Raw genomic sequence first — 23297 nt, forward strand, 5'->3', positions numbered from 1 at the left:
TTTTCATAAGTTTATTCAATAAACGGCTCTTATGGTGTCACAATTCTTTCAACACCATTTCACAATACAAGGAAATGACTCGTTTAATATATACGAATGACAATAAACAGCCGACACAAGGTATCTTCAACTGTCAAACTAAATTCTCGTGTTTTTTCACTAATGTACTTAACACTGAGACGCTTCCCGACTGTCATCTGCAGGTGCTACCCCGACAATGGTCAGCTGAAGAACGCAATTGAAGATGCTGAACTGCGCAAAATATCCCGAGTGAACAAAAAAGGAATGGTGAAAGTGGAAATACCTAAAGCTTGTGATGAGACTGTTCAAGTTAACCTTCGTCCTAACATATCTGGCCTGCTAAATTGTTGACGAGAGGATATTTGCGACATCATGTGACTACGTTTGGCACACGCACTGGGAAACTACTACTGCCGCAGATGGGCAATGAGTACTTTGGTGTACGGGTTGTAGTCATTCGATTTTAATAAATCGAGATCCCTCCCCATTTCCGCATTCTAATGGGTAAAAATAATTAATATATGATACTGTGTGATTGAAGTTACATTGATGTATAATAATATCTAGCATATTTTACACTTGAGCAGTCACTACGTACACACAAAGTCGACAATAAGTCTACTTCAAGCAAGATGAGGATAAAAAAAAATTGCTGAGTCTGCACTGCCTACAGACACACGAGTTACGTTCACCAGCTAGCTACCCCATGCCCTTCAGCAAGGTCACATACATACACTTTCGCATACACACATTTTACTGTACTGTTAAACAACGTTTTTCTCAATGATGCACAGGCCATCTAATTAGATTGGTAGAAGCCGACTACCGAAATAACTATTTCTTACATTCCGATCTCAATAAAACTGAACTTCAAACCTAAGCGGGAGTCTGACCTTTCCAACCGTTAATCAACGTCCTTTAGAAACTACCTCAGAATTCAAGTGGTGATTTCTGCTGGAAGCAACAACTCCACAAGGAATTTATGTGCAGAAATAAATGCATAAGCATCTTCACTGTTGAAGGCGACCATGCACAGATAAATACGAATGTCAGCTGCAGTCATAATAATAGGAAAAGTGCCATCCGGTGAGGAAAGGATCAAGGAGAATGTGGGAGATATCAAATCATTCTCATTCCTTTCGGCCTACATTTTCTTTCTATTCTGATTTTGTTTAATTGAATATGCCAGTTACACATTAAAAATATGGTAAATATGAAGCAAGAAAGTACAAACAGCCGTTTCTATATTAACTGACCAACCACGCATACTAAAATCCTTATGCTACTCGCGCAGGTCTCACGATGGAATCCGCCACGGCTGAGCCTGTGAAGCAGCAGCAACGTCACTTCCTGTGGGCCGGACGCGTATCACCGAACTCCGAGATGGCCTTCTCTCCCTGACCCCGCAGACCACGTGTCACGATATATATCCCAATAATTTATGTCGAATATATTGAACAGGGCTTTCCTGGAGTCGGGATTAATTTAGAGATTCCGTATCTCAATGTACAAATGCGAGAACGTTGAGGGCGGAGGGTAAGGACCATCAGCGTGGAACCAATTGATATTCTATTGATTTGCTCTCGCACTTTATTGCGTTGTTATGTGTGTGCATTCGGTTATAAGTAAATAGTCAGGGATTTCATTTTGCATAAGGAAAAAAAAACGATACGTCGAGTTAATAATTCCCATATCTATACCCAACCTTCACAACAACGACCGACCTGACCTACAGTACATTGGGTCTGGTCGCCCGTCATTTTGTGCTCGGGACCCCAGGCCAGTGAGGTGACGGTACACGACGCCGCTGAACAGCAGGCATTTCCTCTGGTGAACCACCATCACCACTCAACGCACACGTTAAACTATTTCAAATCCATCTTTTCAGTTTCTTCCTACATGTGACGGTGATACGGAAGCTGAAGATAAAGTTTCTAAGGAGATTGTCCGCACAAGGTAAAAAGCGCGGGAATTTTTCACCGTACCTGCGTCAGCAAGGCGGAATGCATTACTCATATACTACAAGGTAAATTCCCGCGTCGGGTCCTCGATCTGCCATGGCTATCACTTTATGATGCATCAGCACTCTGTCGGATGCATCTTCATGGTCAGCACCAACACCAAGATTCGTACCACACGGAGAAAGGGCCAAATCATGGCTGACGTTGGTACAACCTGTCGAGCAATTTTTCCAGCCTGCTTACTATCATTCAAAAATTTAGGTTCACCGCTGAATACTGGAGCAATACATTAATATGCAAATCATTGTTTACGGCACGTCCATTGCGCGCGTGCACAACCCATACGTTAATTTTTACTTGTAAACTAAACTGCGTTACACTATCAACGACCTTCAACAAAGCAGGCAAAAAAGGCCCTTCATATGGACAAGGAAAGAAATAACAAAAAGACAAAAGTTTGTGCTTCAATACCACAAATAAGACACTTTATTTCCTTGGTACCTTAAGTAATAACATTAAAATAATATTAATTTTCTTTCGTCATGCCCCCCTCCCCCCTCCCGGAATCCTGAATTTCCCCAAGGGGGAATGTACCCCATGTTGGGAAATGCTGGGTTAGGAGGGGTGTGTGGGGAGCGGGAGGGTTGGTGGCGGTTGAATCGAACTAGCAAACCCCTGGGTAAGGAAGACGGTTGGAGCGCTCAGGCGACGGAACTCTACAGGCCAGGCTGTCTGCATGTTTGGTGCGTCTACACTGGACTACAGTAATAATTTGTTTCTTAGGGAACATAAAATAGTTCAAGGACTTTCTCAGAACTGGAATTTGAAAGCGAGAAAATCCGTAAGTATGGAAATGATATAAAGGTCAGAACTGGGATGGGCGAAATAGAAGCCAGGTGACTGTGTCTTGGGGGCGCGTGGGTGTACGGTAGGGAGTGGCGGGTGTGCAGCATACTGGCCGATCCTGTGTAGGTCAAAAGGGGACGAGGAAGGAGGCGGAGAGGGGGGGGAGGGGGGTGAAGTGAACGGAAGTACATGCGTGCGTGCGTATGTACGTGTTTCGGGAACCCTGGGTTTGGATGGGTGCGCCCGGTCAAACTGACAGGACACGCCGGTTGGCTGCTCACATAGAAGCCGGCGTTTCCATCACACAGGAAACGATCAGCACCCTGCATGTTTTCCTTGCGGAGGTCACGTCTCCATACTATCACGAGTTCCTATAAACTCTGGCAAAGCTATCATAGTCGACAAAATACCTATCCCATTCCCCCCTGTAGTGCGTGTGCCTGAGATGCACACGCATCTTGGTCTTGGATCACACGTTGGACTCATGATCGACGGCTCCCGAATGAGACCTCATACTGCTCGATCTATGGATAATGCTTTGACTACACACACACACACACACACACACACACAACTCTGCCCACGAGAGTTGGAGCGTCGGCTCGCATTGGAGCGATGCTGAAATTGCTTTAGCAATGGGCAGAAATCGAACTCGGACCGCTGGATTAACTGTCGAGAGCGGTATCATTCCACCGTCGGACCGGTGGTGTGTGTGTGTGAGAGTGCATGCGTGTCTGCGTCCCAAAGGCATTTTTCTTTATATGTGAGTGGCCGAGTCAAAGAAGACACTCGCATCATAAACATCAGCACCTCTGTGGAGAGGTAAAAAAAAATAAAAAAAAATGCAGCGAGGCAAAGCTCTTCAACAGCGGAGGGGACCAAGAGCCGGAGCTAGTTTAACCTCACCACTTCCCCGTATGGCGACCCACCTCATCCACTCAAAATAGATTATGAAGCAGATGAGAGCATCCCTTCGTGCTGCGTCATCCATTCACTATCTTTGGTACTCTCCGTGCTAGTTACATGACACGTGTTTCCAATGCTCCTTTCATTATCATTCACGGCTTTCCTCTCAAACTCGTTTCATCCACTTTTGTTTTCCAGACTTTGCTTGTCTTTCCTCATTAATTTCCCCAAGTGTCCTAACCACATAAACACTCTTATCCTATCCGACTTCCCATTCCCCACTTCTACTCTTTCCTCACTCAATTGTTTCCGTGTTCAAATCACGTAAACACTATCCTATTCGATCAGTCCTTTTTCACTTCTGCTCTTTGAAGAACATGAGTAACGAAGCTTACTGACAATAAATCTACATCATCCAGGTCCAATCAAATATTATAATTATCCCTTGACTGATAGCCGAGCCGAATGCTACTACTCCAACAACTATCAAGGTATCCTGATACCTCTACACACACGCACACATCCCCCTTAAATACATTGTGTACATAACGGTGTTGCACAGACCAAACTGAGAGTAGAATAACTAAACTGTAAAACTAATAAACGTCAAACAAATGTCAACAAACATTCGGTGAAGCAAAGCCAACACTTCTGTTACAGTGACGTCACTTGAAGTGAGCAAACTAACTGTTCGCATACGCAATCTACAATGGAGCCTTTTAGAAAAATAAGATAGATGAGTATTAGCCAGAATCAAATATACAGAGGGCGTTACCGTGGCGAGGGTATCAACATTCTGGACACACCTTCAACGATTTAGAGGTCCGTTTCCGAGGTCTAGTGGTATATGCAACGGCAATCCAAGGTCTGAAGAGATATTTTGCTGTGCCCAAGCTAATGGGGCATCCATCTTAACTTAGCCATCCCATTTGGCAAGTAAGGATGACGATGCTAGCTACTTTCCAGAAAAAAATCCGTCCCCACCATAACATACTCATTAACAAAATACAAACATTTCAAAGCTGTTTGTTAGTTTTACCACTTGTTACGTACGGACCAACAGTAACCTGTTGTTATTGTTTCCATCAGAGAACAAGATGTACATGAGTTATCTTTATATCGATAGGTCCTTAGGATTCTTCTTGTTTTTATTTATGTCTGACTGCAGAATTTTTCTTGTGTTTTTTTCTTTACATCCACATCTTATATAGTATTTCTTTGTGTTTTATGAGTTGTGAACAGGAACGCTGTGATGTCGTCTTCCCGATATGGCCGTTATTGTTTGATGTATGCACTCCTGGTTGTAACGTGGATCGTAAAATAAAATGGCCTGAATTTTCTTCTTTGTCACACATTTTCATTTGGTACTTTGTTTTTTAAACACTTTCTATTTTCTAGTTCTAGGTTGTTGGTTCTTGTTTTATATGGTAGTATTGACGAGTATGTACTGTCGTATTTGTTCTTCACATAATGTACTTTTAATTTGTAACCTCTGTATATTTCGAAACGGCATTTCATTCATTCAATTTTCTGGTTCTTTGTGTTCCACTCTTTCATTCCTGCTTTTAACTCTTTCCTCTTCTCTGACATGTCTCTTGATGTTTCATCTACACAATCAAGGTATTTTTCTATGCTCCTTATTCACCTGTGGTTTGTTTCTTGCGTTTGGTATATTACTTCCTGCAGTAATTTGATTCGCCTTCCTTCGTTATGATCTATCAATTATTTCATGTACAGCATTTTTCCTTCTCTCTTGCTTTCATGCTCGATGCTTCATTTCTTTCCTCGGGTAACATGTTTGTGCATATTCGGGTACCTAATATTTGCCTCTAGACACTATTCACTGTAACTTTTCTATATTTCCGTTAAGTTGAGGATGTTTACACCATACATAATGAGTGGTAGGTACACAATTTTCCAGTGTTGTTCCAATAGTTTCTTTGTGGTAGTTTCTTGCAATAGTTGAGTAGTTATGTTGGCTAATTTCTATCCCTTTTCTATTATAATATTTTTTTCTGTTTTGTAAAAACATTCCTACTATTGGTTACTATTGTTCCGAGGGATTTTTATTTCGTTGGCAATTTTTATTCCTTCCATATGTTCCGGTTGATTTTGCATGTTATACATTATAAATTTGTTTTTGTTTCCAGGCTTAGTTTTTTCCGCATCCTTTATTATGAAAAAGTTAGAGACCATTATCTGTATACATTAAAATGTTTATTTCTATTCTATCATTATAGTATCTTCTTATTTCTCCCATTTTCTTCAGGAAGCGATATGTTATTAATTAAGTGTTGTGGAGTGTACCACACTGACAGACCTGTGACGTCATGTCGCTCTAATTTGGCGTGTCCACACTGGTATTGACAAGAGATTTATGCATTAGGTTCAGAACTCCAATACCCTCATTACTTGAATTCAATCTGTTAAACTGTTACATGAAACAAAGCCAGATGAACCAAAGAGATAAGATTACGAGAAAACAAAAATAAATGGACCAATTGGTGCTTCGATACAACGTAGTTCGATGCATCTCGAAAATTACGGACATAAAAGCGTGTTATGCTATTCGGTCAATATCAGCCCCCTGAAAGGTGGGCGGCTATCGTTACTGGTGAATATGTAATGATAACGACCTCCCGGAAAAGGACAAGGTTTGATGGAAGCAATCAGCCTGATGGGCTCTGATAACAGAAAATAAAATCCAAGCCCTGACGTAAGCATGACACAAATTTGCTTTCGCCAGAGAACAAGGTAGCGTTCAACCATCAACTGTTACAGATAATACATGCTAGCAAAAGTTTTACATGAACTAGCTGATGAGTAGAATTGAAAAATAAAGTTAGCAAAAGGCATTCCGATGCGTTGGGTGGGAAATAAAGTCCAATTCACTATTCGTAATAAAAGAGGGAAAATAACGCTTGGAGTTCTTCACTGAACTCTTTATCGCTTATCTATAGCCTTGGCACGGAAAATGTGTACATCAGGGGCATGGAACAGATAGAGGAGAGGTGGATCAAAACAGATTCTGAACGGAACACCAAATTACATCAGCCCCTTAACAATATATTTATTTTATTCTTGTTGAAATCAACTATTTTTTTAAAGTTCTATTCATATATCCATTAAGGATCACCAAAGACTTAACTTCATTCAACAATTTCGTTTTGTTTGGTTTGGTCGAGTGGGACCCTGTTCTGCCACTTTCCCTTTTATTCTAGCTACCATCAGTCGATTTTATTGTCCATAGCACCCTCTTGATGGTAAAAAACGTTAATTACGAGCTCAGCCGTCATTTTTGCAGAACATAATTTGTTTGTTAGTCAACAAAAATTTAAATAAAAAAGTTCGTTAACGGGCAAGAGAAATTTATATCCAAACAAATTCACTAACTCAGGGAGCACGTATCAAATGAACGAAATAATCCTCTGCAGTCAACCAGAACAAAACACGTGACGTGCTAAGCCGTCATGAACCCCTAAAACGCGACGGTTATCGAGGACGATGACGATGACGTTGGCAATGAAGAGAGACGAAGGTGGCGGAGGGTACCGTGGAGGTGGAAGAGGTGGCGACTCCAGCCAAGTGCGGCAACCGTCCAGACACGAAGTGGGCCAACAGTAACATCGGCCCGCGAAAAAACAAGGCCAGTAAAATCAAGAATACCTGCTCAGGTGAGACATGGGGGACCGATCATCGGAAGCAGGCTTGGTAACACACAAATCTAGCTGTAGGCTGTATGCCATATTGATATTAAAAACTCGTCTCCATTGCGGGTACGCAGGAAATACGAAACACCATTTGCCTGACATGTGAAAGAACCATGAACCATGGTGAAAATATTACATGACGAAAGCTCCCAAGGCCGAGACAGCCTTAGCAAACAAGAATACGAATTAGTAGAACGAGGCAAAAGGGGACACCCACCTCACAAGGAGGCGGAGGGGCAAGCACAAAGTGGGGCAACAAGAGAATCATCAGACATCCTGACTCTGCACACCAGCGGGCGCAAGAGAAGAGCGGATGGGCGAGTTCTGCCGGGGAGACTTGCCCCCTACCGGACAAGTTCCCTTGCAAAAGAACCGGGTAAAGCAGAACCGGTACCTAGACTACTCCCCGTGACATACGTGGGGATTTCTCCACATTCACTCCATGTGTATGCATACGTAAGTACACGCACCACCCGTACTTTGATGATTCCAACAGAGCTACTGATTTTAAAATCTAGATTGATGAATCCCCTATCCACTTTAACTGCGTAAGTTTTCCCTTCAACTGAATAAATTTCCCTGGCGGTTACCAGAATAAAATATAAATCCTAAAGAATGGATATCAGGTCACTAGAATCAGTACACAGGAGAATGATCAAAATGATACATGGGCTCAGAAATTTACCTTACGAGGACAGGCTAAGTACCTTAATTTACACCAAGATCTAAGGAATAACAGGTCTAACCACTTCCGACCGAATTTCGAGGGAGTTGGCGCAGCGGGCCCGTGAACGTCACCTGGCTGTTCAAAGTGGGGTTCGCGGGTCCTATAGCTGTCAGTTGAAGCTGGTGCGTCGTTCGGGTATGTTGTTGCCTTCGCTCGCACCGCTCCACGCAATTAGTTATATTCTGACAAATATCATATAAAATATATATATATAAATTATTATAGTTCCTGTCTATATATATGAATATATAATATATATATAACATATAAAATATTTTAGTTCCTGTCTTCCTTGGCGTTTCACAGTTTTCTTCAGTGTTTCACAAAGAGAAAACGGACCCAGCCTAATGACGTCAGAAGCTGCGCACAATAATTCAAACGGTCTGACCTGTTTATTTAGACCTTGATTTACACTCTCTGGAAAGACGCAGTGCAAAGTGATCTGATAGGTGTTCAAGTGGAACAAAGGCTTAACAAGTCATCATATAAAGACAACAGGACAGGATTCGCAGTAATGGATTTAAATTTGACAAATTTTATTCAAAAAGGAAATAGGCAAGAGTTGGTTTACCAATAGAGTGGTCAACCCTGAAACTATCAGTTGTTTTAAGAAAAGGTTAGACCAACTTTATGGACGGGGATGACATGTGGTCATGGGCATGGAACTGCCTAGTGTATGCCTTATGGTCTTTTGCAGTCTCCTTTATTCTTATGTTCTTCTATCAGTAGGAACGAAAGTGGTTTCAAATTGACAGCATCCGACAACTTGCCAACAGCAAGAAAAGAGGATTGTGCTGTAAGCTTGGTTGTTACCAGGTACAGATAAAAATAAATAAAATAAAAGTGAAATAACAACAACAAAGGTAATACAATAATAAAATATAAAAAATAGCAACAATAAAAACAATCATAATAACTGAATTTTAAAACTGCCCACCGACAACTCCGATTACAAGTGATGGCGGAGGTAGGATAATAACGATTACGAAGGTAACCGTCACTCTGCAATAAATTTGTTAAGTCAATTCCTTAATTGTGGTGGCAGTGTCCATTGTCAAGACGTCGTTTTAAACCAGGACTACGTGAATTTACAGATCCTGGGAAGGGCGGATCCAGCAAACAGCGAGTACAACCAACCTCAAATCCAAGAATTTTTAAAATCTTATTCTATTTAAATAATGTCGTATGGTTTTATTCAGTAGAGGTACATTTTTTCGCGTAAAATATTTAAATGGTTTCTTCAAATATTCAAGAATGTTCTAAGGTAATGTACTTTCAATTGTTTCCGATAGATTTGTATACTAGTTATGGAAACCCTTAGTTCACAACGTTTATGTATGTTCTTCGGGCATCAAATTCCATGAGTGAACGAAAGAAATGCAACATTTTTATCACAATGCAACAACGCACATTTATATCGAACGCAACACTACCGCTCCAGCATAAATAAAAATGTAGAAATAAAAATAAAGGATACACAAAACCTCAATTTTCCACACCAACCCTTGTGGTCCTTTCTGCATATTCGTGCTGTGCCCTTAACATAGTTCACGCCATACGCTTTGCACCTTTCAAGCTTTGACCCCCTCCCTCCTCCTCTTCCCACCACAACCTCACCACCGCCCTCCATGTCCTGGCCTTTCCATCCCCCACGACTCCGACCTTTCGCTCGAGTCCCAACGTGCCACGAGCCAGGCTACTAAAGGTACACTCACACAAATAGAAGGGCGGGGGATGCAAAGCCTTTGTTGACACTGGGGATTCAACCCCCCCCCCCGCCCATTTACGCAGGGCGAGTCATGTGTTTGCGACTGAAGAACACATGGAAAAATATATATACATAAATAAAAGACAAATAAAAATAAATTAATAAACAAACAGTTTAAATGGCTGGAAGTCGGAACGAAACGCCCACCAGGCAAAGACCCCAACCAACCACTATAAACGACTGTATAATTACCTCCATACGAACCCGCCACCTTCTCCGGCGTTTTATAGTAATAACTCTCATAAAGCCAACCAACAATCACCCACTCATTACCCCCTCTCCCCACACCCACTCTCACTATCCTCTTTGCAATCGTACATTCATCAACCTTGGGTCATTCCACACACCCTCCCTGCGGTATACCACCGCCGCCGTCCCCCCCCCCACCCCTCCCACACCCACCGGCCTCAACAACCCCTTCTCCCTCAATATCATCCGTGACTTGGAAGCTCGGCCCTCACTGGCGAACAAAGAAGAATAGTTGGCGAGAAAGTAGGCAACCAACCTGTCACCTAGGCGCAGGTCACCTCCTCCCCCTCCTCCTGCAGAAGCGAGTGTGCACGCCAAGACCTCACAGCCACCTCCTACCCCTCGACCCTCCTCCTCCTCAAGACAGGTCATGCCTCTAGGGTCCTGCCCCTCAGGTCACGACTCCTGGAGGAGGAAGAGGAGGTGGTTGGTCACATCGGAGGATGCAAACGGGTCATCCCGGGTAAAGTCATGGGGTCACAGAGGGTCTGGTCAGCCTGGCGGCGCGCACAAGAAAAAGGTCAACCACGGCCGTGGCTCTTGGTGCCGCTAGCCGTGGCGCAAGACGCAGTCCCGTCACGTCACGTGAGCATCGAATCACACCAAAGGGTACCAAGGTCTGCATGGTGTAGTCATGTCACAGCGTCACGCCACCAAGGTGTTACGAAATGAAACGGGTGTCACAGAGATATTAGTCTGGTGCCAACCACAATAGAAGTTGCAGTGCCATCCGGCGTGGATAAGGGTGGGGGTTACCAAAACAGGTCATAACCCAATGGTTCTCGACCTGGTGGCCATGGCATGTTGTTACAAATTATATATTTCTATGTAATGAGAGGCATATAACAAACACTGTCCTGGCAAAAAAAAAAAAAATAATAATAATAATAATAATAATAATAATTACGATTGTCAATTTTGTAATAAAGGTTTCCCTCATCAACATTCTATTATTACTATTATAGCTTTTATTTATTTATTTATTTATTTGCTGGGTGGGATTTGGTTAAAAAAATGAAGTGTAGCCACACGAATGTTGAGAATACATGAAGAGGGGAATGGAGTGAAAAAGGTTAAGAACCACTGTTAAAGCTCTCTCGCTATAGAGATCGCAATGGGGTGAATAAAACAGCCTGCCGACAGACAGAATTAAAGAAAAAGAACCACGAGAGAGGACTTCATGCTACGGTGTGTGTGTGTGTGTGTGTGTGTGTGTGTGTGTGTGTGTGTGCGCGTGTATGTGTATGTGCGCGCGTGTGTGTAAGGAGACCGCAGACACAAGGGGCTGGCCCTGGTGATGGGAGTCGCAGCAGGGGGACAGAGTGCCTGGGCGGAGGTGCCACGTGGAGCAACCTGAGCCTTATTGGGAGCTGATCTCTCTCTCTCTATCTCTCTCTCTCTCACCAGGCCACACAACAACCTTCACTCAACGAGAGGGAAGGGTGTGTGGGGTGGTGGCTTCAATCTTTCCCCACTAGAACCGTTCCTTATCTGAATAAAATTCCCAGATACTTGTGAGGTCAAAGCTTGTGAGTTACGTTATCGTACTTGTACGAAGGACGAGATGGTCGAAACTTTTTTTTTCCTTCGGGGGCAGGAGCTAGACAAAACAAATGACGTGTGCGACGGTGCAAAGCAACACAAAAGATCCATAAACAGTAAAGAAGAGACTAAGGATTTGGTTAACTGTTAGCATCATCATCACACTGGGTATTGGGGGTGGGTGGGTGGTGAGGATAGGTGGGGGGGGGGGGGTTCCGGAGCGGAGGGCCTCGGGTTTAGTGGGTGAGTACGCGTGAGTGAGGTTCCGCGGGGGCATCCGGGTGTGACGGGGCCGGGGGCTCCGCACCGGAAAGGGAGAACGACGTGAAAGTGGAGACCAAAAGGAGGGACGGGGTGAGGGAGGGAACGCCGTCGTTGCTTCACCTGGTGAGGGAGGGTGCGTATGGGGGATAAGGCGGAGGAGGAGGAAGAGGTGGGTGGGTTGCGTCAGAGGTAGGAGGTCAAGGGAAGACAAAGACGAGGGAGGGCGCGCCCAAAGGAGCAGAAGACCAGGGAGGCCGAAGAAGATAAAGAGTAAATGGCCTAAGTTAAGTTCACAGGAAGTGGAGGGAGCGCGGGGTAAAAGTGTGTCTGGCAGCGTACAGACCCCCCCCCTTCCTCCACCTCCCCCCCGACCAACTCCAGTGACACCACGGGGACCACGACGACCGCAGGGCCCCAACCACCGCCTCCGGCGGCCCGCCCGGACTCTTAGTGCGCGCCCAGCAGGGCAACCAACCGTCCGGAGCCGCCCCTCCAGAAGCCTCCTCAGGTTTCACTGCATCGTGGGGAACCTGCACTCAAAATGTTAAGTACCCACATTAGCCAAGGTCCCTTCAGACACATGGAAACAATAGAGGGACTTCGTGATACGTGCGCCCTTCAGAGGAACAGACGTGGGAATGCCGCCAAAAGATAAAAAATAAATAAAAAATAAAAATCTTCACCGCCCACGGGAGTTGGACCTATGCGCCCACGCGCAGGAAGAAAAAGAAGAAGAAAAAAATACAGTAACTTGAGGTGAGGTCAGCCGGAATGGGGGGGAAGGGGAGGTGGAGTCTTCCATGACCGGAGCCAAAAACGCAGCTGTGGTTCACAACTATCCAAACCGATACGTCGGTTGTTCCTCCCTGTTCTTCACCACAATGTATGGGGGGGGGGGGGCTTCCTCGGCCTGCGGTATAGCCCCTTCCCTCCCCGCCCCCGTGGCCGGCGGGCTTAACTACCTAGGTTAACCCTTTCAGCTGGTGTTAAAACTTAAAACCAAACGATTTTATTCAGCTAAGAGGCTTCTGGGATCTATGGAAGGGGGGGGAGGGAGAGTTACAAAGAAGTTTAATAATACTTCTGAAACCTTCACCTCAATTTTCGAGATGCTGTTGGTGTTAACCAAGACGGGCGATTTCATTCTTTATGAGAAGAACTTTCGGATGCTCCTCGACAGATAAGAGGAAATAAGTGGTGCATCTTTCTTTTGTAATCTTCCCAACGGAAAAAAAAAGTGTGATGACCTCACACGCCCTTTACCTTTCCCAGTCTTTATCGTTTACCAAAGGCGCCAGGCGAACTTAGGGCTCTGGACGAACGATCTCCCAAGCCCGGAAGTTCTCAATTATATGCCAATAAAGATTATAAGCAAGTCATCGTTCTACCCCAAGCGTGTGAATGATTTTCAATCCCAAGTTTCCTAAGCCACCTCTACTAAAATCACCTATTCCCCACCTCTTAACTAATTTGAATTAAAGTGGTTTTACTTACGCTGATGAGACGAGTTATTCTTAATCTTCAAATTGACTAACTCAGCCTGACCCGAATCGATTGAGTTAAGGAAGATTCAAACCAATATACAGAATGGGAACGCATTCTACATGGTTCTATTAGGTTCAAATCCCCCTTTGAATTGCAAAATTTGGGCGGACTTCAGCTTCCAGTTGGCACATTTTGTTTATTTTATTTTTTGCACTATCGGAGGGCGAAAAGAAACGACACACTCTGGAACTGAGAATTCCAAACTGCCGCTTTTATTTCAATAAAACAAATCAATCAAATTTGTAACAGAATATATATAAAAAAAACTTTTTTTCTAGACGGCAAACAACACTACCATTCGCGTGACAGGTGCACTTTGTCACATGAATATGATATATGTCCCCTCCCCGCCTCCTCCTCTCTAGAAATGTGTTACACCAGGGATCGAGAAAGACGTGAAGGCTTAATGTTTTCCTATAAAAAGTGTGACGATCTGAACTTAAATAATGTAGAAAATCGAATGAGGAAACCAGAGAGAGAGAGAGAGAGAGAGAGGGAAGGAGAGAGAGAGAGAAGGGAGAGGGAAGGAGAGAGAGGAGAGGGGGAGAGAGAGAGAGAAAAGAGGAGAGAGAGAAGAGAGACCTACTCGCGGCCCACCACCACCACCGCCACGCCACCCACGACCACCCGCCCCCGCCCCCGCCGCCGCACAAGGAGGATGGATCAAGCGAGCGGTGGCGGCGTCGGGTGACCCCGTGATAGCGAGCGAGCGGGCGTTCCCCCGGAGACCTCTCATGCAACCGGTTCCTCCCCGGACGGCGCCGCCAACACCCACGCCCCTTTCGCCACACAGGAGGCTCCTCCTCGGCCCAAACCCACACGGAGCAGCACGCCTCTCTTCGTCAGACCAAATGCATGTGGCCCGTCAGACAACAGAAACTGTGAAATGTTGAATGCTACTTGCTTTTGTACAATGTTCCCGAGCAATATTCTCGTATCTAGGTGACTTTGAGGTATGGTTATATTTACTCGATGTCGCGCACGCACATAAACATACAAAAAATATCCAGGGGAAACTTATGGAGAGAGGAATACACACACACACACACACACATATATATATATATATATATATATATATATATATATGTATGTATGAAAGATGTAAAGCGATATAACAGTACTCATAACACTGAAAGAAGACTTAGTGTAGAGTAAAAGAAAAAGGAAATATAAACTGGAAAAGACAAAATGTTTAACGGCTATTAAAAAATGGCCGTCAAACAGGATAAACAATTCCAATATTAAATTTGGCCAATAGTAGGGAAAACCCAATTCAACGGCCATACCTCTTCTCCTGTACCTCACAATTAGATAAATACCTAGATATGCACGCACACACACATCGACACACGCATTCACACACACATCGACATACGCACTCACACACACACACATCGACACATGCACGCATTCACACACACATCGGCACACGCACGCACTCACACACACATCGGCACACGCACGCACTCACACACACACAACACACGCACGCACGCGCACACACACGCACGCACGCGCACATAAATAAATGCAGATTAACAAACATACACGCACAAACTAGCCACTGGTGTAGTGGCTAGTGTCTTGATCTCTCACGCGTTAAGTCCGCGTTCGAGCCCCGTTCACGGCCTTAAAGCTTCACAAACTTTAAAAATTCATCCGGGGGGTACAAGCTGTCCATCACGGGTCTAACACGTGATCCAAGATCATGGCGAATCTCACACACACACACACACACATACACACACACACACACTACCCTTCTCCTCAAGGACACACACCTACACGCACTCTCCCCCTGGACAGACGACACTCGCCCGGCGTTGTCTTACCCAACACACCTCTACTCCCAACTCTCCGCAAACGAGGTACTAACTTGCACAACTGGTTCACATACTTCCGACGAGCAACTGGAGCGTTCAAAGTGAACGCCGCATGCGCAAAACCCAGCAGGAATGTATTCTGTGCACAGACAGGCGCGCAAGACACCATACGAGTGGTAGAAAGAAAGAAAAGTGTACTTCGTGGTGGTCCTACGTGAAAGGCATACCACCACTTCGGCATCCCGGGAAAGGCTTGGCGAGAGACGACGGACAAGAGGCGTCGAGAGAGCGAGCTGAAGGAGCACCAAGCCACCAACCCCATCCTTCAAACCAACACCACGACCAGACGAAGCAGGTAACCCAGTGACCTCCTCACCCGTCTCTCCACACACACACACTTGTCCCTTTAACCAGCCTGCCACACCAGCCTCCCACTCCCTCTTCCCTCCTCCACCCCCTCCCGAAAGCCTCCTCCCTCCGCTCCCACTCCCCTCCCCCTCAACCGGGTCTACTACCTACCCTTGGGCGCGGCAGTGGTGTCGCCGAGGTTCTGCACACCTTTAGTCAGGATTTGCAGCAACAGATGTGTGCTCACTTGATCCGAGTTCGCCTCCCCCAACCCACCTAGCATGACCTCTTCAGGGTCCCTGGTTGACCCCAAGGGCACGTCACCGTCGCTGACGCCCAAAGGTGGCGGAGGAGGGGGAGGAGATGGCTCGTGATGCGTCTCAAGGGAAAGGGAAGATCCCCGGTCGGCGCCCTCCTTCTCCTTCAGGATCTGTTTGGCTTGAAGGAAGAGCAAGTTGCCCTTGAGGAAGTTCTCCAAGGAGGACGTCTCCGTTATGGTGGAGATGGAGACGTCGGCGGCCCCGGCGGCGTCGGCCTTGGCGGCGTCATCTCGCCCCAGCTTGCCGCCCGAGGAGGAGACAAGGCCACTCGACGAAGACGACAGCTCGATGAGTTTCTTGTAGCTCCGGGAGCTCCAAGCGTAGTAGTCGATGAGGTCGCGGATGTCCGGATGCTGCTGTGCCGCAGGAACCAGCTGCGCAATGTGGAGGGAGCAGATGCGAGACCAGCGGCTCAGGTCCCGGACGTTGTTGTGGCCAAAGACGCCCTCGAGGGCTCTGCCGAGCCCCGGACGGCGCCACGGCAAGCGATGGAAAGAGGCTCCGGCCCGGGTCTTCTTGACCCTGCAGTCCTTGATCAAACACGAAGAACCCATTTTCTTCTTCCTCTCTCTTTCTGCGTGACTCGTTCGGAGGTTTCGAAGCGGCGTCTGAAACGTTGAACTTCAATACAGCGTCTACGGTTCCTTCGTTGAACACACAGTTGGTAACGTATTCACAATTTCCCTGAACACAGCGTCCTCGTGAAACGCAAACACAAGACGAAACTTCTGCATAAGTCCTTGCCCAACGGCCCCGGGGGAAAACTATGTTAAACTGGGATAGGCGGGCGGACGGCGTCCGGAGCGAGCGAGAAGCCTGGACTGCAGCCTTGCTATCTGAGTCTCACCCGACAAATAAGGCCAAACAGGGAGATAAGGGGCGAACCGCCAACCTTTTGCTCGACGTCTCGCTAGACAGAAGCGAAGTCGCACAAGACACTATCAAGACCGACGTCCTACGAGTCCTCCTCGCCTGCAGGCAAATCATACACGCACGCACACACACGCACGCACACACTCACTGTCGGCGGAGGCCCACCAGGCTCAACTCGAAGCGAGGGAAGGGGTTATGACTCGCGCAGGCTTCGGGGATACCGCCTACAAACACGCACACACAAAAGTCCTAGGCCCTGCAGCACTGTAGACACTTACGCCAGCACCACCAGTACCTCACACACCGTCCCTCGGCACGCATGGGCACACACTCTCCTTTTCCACGGAGCACACCAAGCGCGCAACGTTGGTCAGCACACACCCGCAAATCGTCTGTGGCCTGGCGGCGCGCGGGGCAGGGCAGCACTGGATGGTGATGGTGGCGGCGGCGGCGGCGGAGGGGCAGGCAGGCGGCCCGGGGCGAGGGTGGCGGCGCTTGAGGTGGTGGTGGCGGCGAGCGAGCGAGCGAGCGGGGTCGGGTCGTGACCTAAGCTGACCCTACCCCGCCCACGTCACGGTCCGGATTGGCCCTCGCATGCCTCGCTGGCTGCTCATTGGTCCGTGGCGCGTCCCTCGGGGGGCTGCCCCGACCCCGATGTGGGGACCATAGCCTCTCCTGCCAGCACGGCGTCTCCAGCCTTTCTTCTCCACCTCCACACCAGTGCTGCTGCTGCTGCTGCTGCCGCCGCTTTTGCCTCTACCCCTACTCCCACTCCCACTCCCTCTCCTCCTCTTACTCCCCAGCCATGGTGCTGCTCCTTGCTTCGCTAATTACTCCTTCTTCCTCGTCCTCGCCTATCTGAGCTTCCATCGACTCTCGCCATCGTCTAAAGAGGGTAAGAGGACAACCTACATTCCCACCTGAACCCACACACAGACCACGTGAGGGTTCCCCACAACCTACGCACAAATCACTTGGAGGATCCCAACCCACACGTAGATCAAGTGATGGTTTTCGACCCACACGTAGATCAAGTGATGGTTTTCGACCCACACGTAGATCAAGTGATGGTTTTCGACCCACACATAGATCAGCTGAAGATGTCCTGCCCATACGCACACACGCGCAGACGCACACACACACACACACGTGCGCGCAGGCCACTTTGTAGTTCTCAACCACCAACTGCAGAAGAACAGCCCTCCTCTCTTCAGCTACCCGCATTACGTTCACTCCACCGCTTCATACCCTCTTCCTTCAGTCCTCCACATTGAGAGCCCTCCTTCCTTCCCCAGCGCATCTCCACCACGTCAACTGTTCCCTCCATTTCCATCATTCGACCCACTCCATTTCCAACACTTCACTCGCTCACCTCCACCTAACACAAACTTCACGTCCACAACTCCACGAACCACCTTCTCCCCCTCCACTTCCCCAACCCCCTCCAGCCTCCCAGATTACAGCATATTCAGCCCAGCCAAGTTGAGACTGGCGCACCCGGCTTGTCTGTGCCTTACCTGTTCGCCGTCCGTCCTCGCTCCTCCTCTTCCTCCTCCTCCTCCTCTCATCTTCCCTGTCCAAGGAACTGTTCGTAAGTGAATGTCCTCGTTACTTGGACTCCGACATCCGAAAACAGACTTCACTTCTACACTGTGATGCAACTAAAAGGAACGATCCAACCCAACTCGACGTCCAGCGCCGCCCCCCCCCCTCTCCACCCCCGAGGTCCACTACTGAACAAAGCCTTTTCCCAACCTTTCGCGTGACTTGTACGACCGTGCACAGCTCTTTCCACCCTCCTCTCTTTTTGCCTCTTTTTGTTCTTCCGATAACACAGGGTCACTCTTTCTTCCAGAGTAAGCCATGGCATCGATAAGATTTATATCTTCGCTGTTCCGTGTATTCCTGATTATGAAAAACTACAGTGTTTTCACTCACTGGTATATCTATACTCAGTTAACAAACTGTCATCTACTTCTACTTCACATCTACATTATCTACTCTTAATACATTCGGTTGTCACACTACTCACCCAAAATCTACCTACTCACCCCACCTCCACACCCTACTCACCCCACCTCCACACACCTACTCACCCCACCACACACCTACTCATCCCACCTCCACACACCTACTCACCCCACCTCCACACCCTACTCACCCCACCTCCACACACCTACTCACCCCACCGTCCCACCACCCACAGCAGTCCGCAGCCCCCAAAGACGCGTCAGCTTTTTCTCTCCTCGATGGTAAGAAAGTACCCAGCCACCCACGAAGCGACGCCTTGCAATCCACTTTCCACCCTGCATCCACATTTACTCCACCAATCCACCCACCAGACCAACTCCCCCGATCTCCGTCTTCCACTCCACACATCTACACTCCTCCTCCATGTCGTCATCATCATCTCCCTCCACGACTCCCCCACCTCCTTCAGCCTGAGCACTCCATACTCTCTCTCCCGCCCCTCCACTCCCTCCTATGTGCTGGCACTGTCAGCCAGTGTCACGAAGAAGTTCCTCTAGCAGCAAAACCACGGTTCAGTTTCACTTCGCGAAGATTTCCTTTCTTGCCATAGAGTCTGTTCCTGATGTTCAGGTTTCATAGATTCCCAGACTTAATCTTTTCAAACTTTTTAGTCTTTTTTAGTCTTTTCAAACTTTTTAGTCTGTCATTTGTAAATCACAACTAACACCACAGTTGGACGAAAGAATGAGTTCAGTAAAGGAAAATATATATTTCGATTGCTAACTGTAACCCTCTTCAGTAGTACCATTGAGGATTGCAGTTAGCAATCGAAATAAATAGTTTCGTTTACTCATCTTTCTTTAGTCCGAATGTGGTGTTAGTTGTGGTTTTTAATCTAATTTTCGTACGAACGTACGCTACGTATCATACCACGAACACAAACTCCAGTGACCGATACAGTTTTTCTGGAAAAAATAATCAACAAAAAGTTCATATGAACACGAGAACAGACTATTTCGTGCCTTCCTACTCAGATGAAGATCTCTGTAAGGGCTGGGCCCTACTGGACATCGTGAGCCTAATGCCCTTCTAGCTCTAAGCCCGCCCCCTTTCCCCCAGTTTCAGGTCCTGATCTATCACTCACCCTTAACCCCTTCCTACCCACCTCAGCACCTATCACGTGATCCTGCCACCTCTAGCCCCCTCCCTACCCACCTCAGCACCTATCACGTGATCCTGCCACCTCTATGCCCTCTCGCCCCCACCTCAGCACCTATCACATGATCCTGCCACCTCCAGCCCCCTCTTCCACCTCAGCACCTATCACGTGATCCTGCCACTTCTATATCCTCTCTCCCCGACCTCAACACCTATCACGTGATCCTGTCACCTCTATACCCTCTCTCCCCACTTCAGCACCTATCACGTGATCCTGCAACCTCTATACCCTCTCTCCCCCACCTCAGCACCTATCACGTAATCCTGCCACCTCTAGCCCCCTCCCCAACCTCAACACCTATCACGTGATCCTGCCACCTCTATACCCTCTCACCCCCACCTCAGCACCTATCACGTGATCCTACCACTCTATATATCGTGTGGTGCTGTGTTTCCATCTGGCGTTTAATATTTTGTCAGAGCTCTACACCCAGCGCTTCTATGCTTGGGAGTAATATCGCACACCGAAGACACGGTAAAGGAGAACAGTAGCAGAACGGTGGGTTAATAAAAACTAAGCAAATTATCAATATTCTTCTTTTTAATGGAGATTTATTTAAAACTATTAAAAAGGTACTCTGGTCCGCAGGGGTGTCAATAAAATCGCTTAAACATCGACTCTCTCGATATGGGAGCCTCCTGAATGAAATAGCCGGAAAAAAGAGGGGGGAATCATAGGCGAAGATACCTTGGTCATTCTAATTAACTGGGATTGCAGGCAGAGGGCGAAAGGCTTTGTGTGTGTGTGTGTGTGTGTGTGTGTGTGTGTGTGTGTGTGTGTGTGTGTGTGTGTGTGTGTGTGTGGGTGTGTGGGTGTGTGTGTGTGTGTGTGTAACACACGCATACAGAGAGAGAGTGTTGTAATCCAGCGCGATATTCTGGCGGGATGCATTTCCAGCGGAAATAACAAAGTCTCAGTGCATGAGTAGTTCCAAGACATCTCATGGTAACCTGGAGGCGAGATCCCCAACAACTGGAAAGTGGGATGAGCACAAGCTATGCCCTAACAGTTGCCTCACCCTGTAAGGCTCAAACAGGAAAGATAAGTACACTAACACGCACACAATGATTTCCCATTTCGTCGTGCACAGATGTTTAAAACTCGATATCTGAACAACTATTTTCATTATATTATGTTTAACAATACCTGCTGTGCCCCGTACTATCTAAGTTCTCTTACTAAGCTCTTACACACTAGTCACCCTCTTTCAAACTAGTCCCGTTCTCGATCTGGACAACCACGAAGTCTTCTTCTCATTTCGACAAGTTTCTGACGCGCGGGACTTCACGCCAGTCGTGATGCCCTGTGGCAGAGATACTTCAACCCAAGACCCATTCCCAACTTCAGCGTGGCCGGGGCTAATGTCAAGGAAACCCTAACAAGGGACGGCGCACCGCCGACAAACAATGGTAACGAGTTGGCAATTTCGCCCTTAACCATTCGGCCGCACGGGAAAGAGAAGGCCCTCCCGAGGTCATGGTGGAAGCCTTTCTCAAGTGTGTCGAATAGGTTAATTAGTTCATGTAGTAGAAACATGGAAGAATATTTCCTGGTAAGTGAGAGAATAACCGAGAACAAAAGTACTTCTGCGTAAAGAGAACTTGCACCCACACAAAGGGTCAGCATTATCACTCGTGGACAAAGGAAACTCGAGGTGAGAACACACGAGCTCTCCTACGTCACTTCGTCTCGCCAGCCCCCCGGCCCACCTCCACTTTCTTATGCCCCCCCCCTCTTCCCCACCTCCTCCTTCCAACCCTCCAGACGCGACGCAGCGCCCTTTCGTCTATGGCACGCCCCGCCTCCTCCCCCTCCTCTTCCTCCACCGCCTCCGTCGTCGTCGTCGTCACGTCCCGTTGTCTCACTTTCACTTATTTCGACGGAAGGGAGCCACGCCTGACTCGTCCTCGGCCAAAGAGCACCAGAGGCGTCACTCGCCACGCCCTGACACACGAGGCGTGTGGCCACGCCCTCACGAACGCCCTCCAGGTCTAAAGACAAAGATCAGGTCACTACAGGCCCCCAAATTCGACCCATTTGGCGCATGACGTCACACAGTGGGGGTATGACGTCATATCGTGGCGTCGCATTGTCAGTTCGCTGATCAGCGGGAGCTAGGCGGGGGCAGCTAACCGGTCAAATCAGTTTCTTAAACTTTTCCCACCTCAGCAACTCCTGTGGTCAGGTTTAGGCAGTCTAGTATCTCCTAACATCTGGTCGCAGAAGCTACAGGTGCGAATTGGCACTTTCAACACACACATTCGTCCTAACGTCGATCTTATGGATTGCTGTTTTTTTTCCTACATTTAAATACTGAATTAAACCCCTAAACATTCACAAACTTCTACAAGTCTTCGGATTGTGGCCCACTGGGAGTCCACTGACTCCAAGTTATCGTTATGGGCCTTTGTTAACCAACGCTTCTATCCCTTTTGAACACAGCTCGTTACAAGTCACGCAAGTTACCTGCAACCATGAGCTCTTCGAGACTTGAGAGCCAAGTGGGCTGCTTCCACCTCCCTCCCCCTCCCCCGTGTCAAGGAAAAGTGGTGGGGTGAAGGGATGGGGGAGGGGGTTGTGCTTCAACTGGCGACTCGCGCCAAGACGATCCACCATTTGCTTTCACTGCTGGTGTCTCTGGTGTCTCACAACGGGAGGAAAGGTTTCCTGACTGGGGCAAGGAAGGGGGGTAGGAAAAGTTGATGGGGAGGGTGTTGAAATAGGACAACGGGATGTTGTCACGCAGGTTTGGGGAGGGAGTGGAGGGGGGAGGGGGTACTGAGGTGGAGTGAAGGGCAGGTCAAGGTGGGGTAAGAGGATGACGGTCTGAAATATTAGATGGTTTCTGCAAGGAATATGGCCGTTGGCTTATACCTCGAGATCGAAGGAAAATAGGAAATGACAGAAGAGTGTAAGACAAAACACCCACAGGACAATACACCCCCGGATGAAATATCCCCCAGGCAAAACACCCCAAATATATCGAACCAGTTTGGTTACCAGTAAAAGTATATATGCAATGGAAAAGAATAACACGTATTAATTACGTAATATTACCACTTGGTTCTAAAGCTTGTCCATATTTCTATCACCGCCACCGCATCACCAACACCAAATTACTACCATCACATCACCATCATCATCGTCATCATCACCATCACATCATCGTTACCACTAACACATCACCCCCACCAGTACCAC

At 47.4% G+C, this 23297-nt stretch overlaps 1 protein-coding gene across 9 annotated transcripts in view; it reads right to left on the minus strand.

Annotated features, from left to right (window-relative positions):
* Positions 1-23297, minus strand: part of LOC143029611 (uncharacterized) — a 212481-nt gene that overhangs the window by 45962 nt on the left and 143222 nt on the right. For 4 of the 9 annotated variants that reach the window (XM_076192341.1, XM_076192345.1, XM_076192343.1 and 1 more), the window contains exon 1: positions 15885-17158. The exons of 2 other annotated variants lie outside the window; for them this stretch is intronic. In XM_076192341.1, coding sequence (XP_076048456.1) covers positions 15885-16587 — 703 coding nt within the window. In that variant the 5' untranslated portion in view covers positions 16588-17158. Of the gene's footprint in view, positions 1-15884; positions 17160-23297 lie in introns of those variants that run through there. 3 more of the 9 variants (XM_076192344.1, XM_076192342.1, XM_076192346.1) reach the window with 2 other exon arrangements.

This window comes from Oratosquilla oratoria, chromosome 11 (genome assembly GCF_046742065.1).
Source record: "Oratosquilla oratoria isolate Oo_2021 chromosome 11, ASM4674206v1, whole genome shotgun sequence".
NCBI lineage: Eukaryota > Metazoa > Arthropoda > Malacostraca > Stomatopoda > Squillidae > Oratosquilla > Oratosquilla oratoria.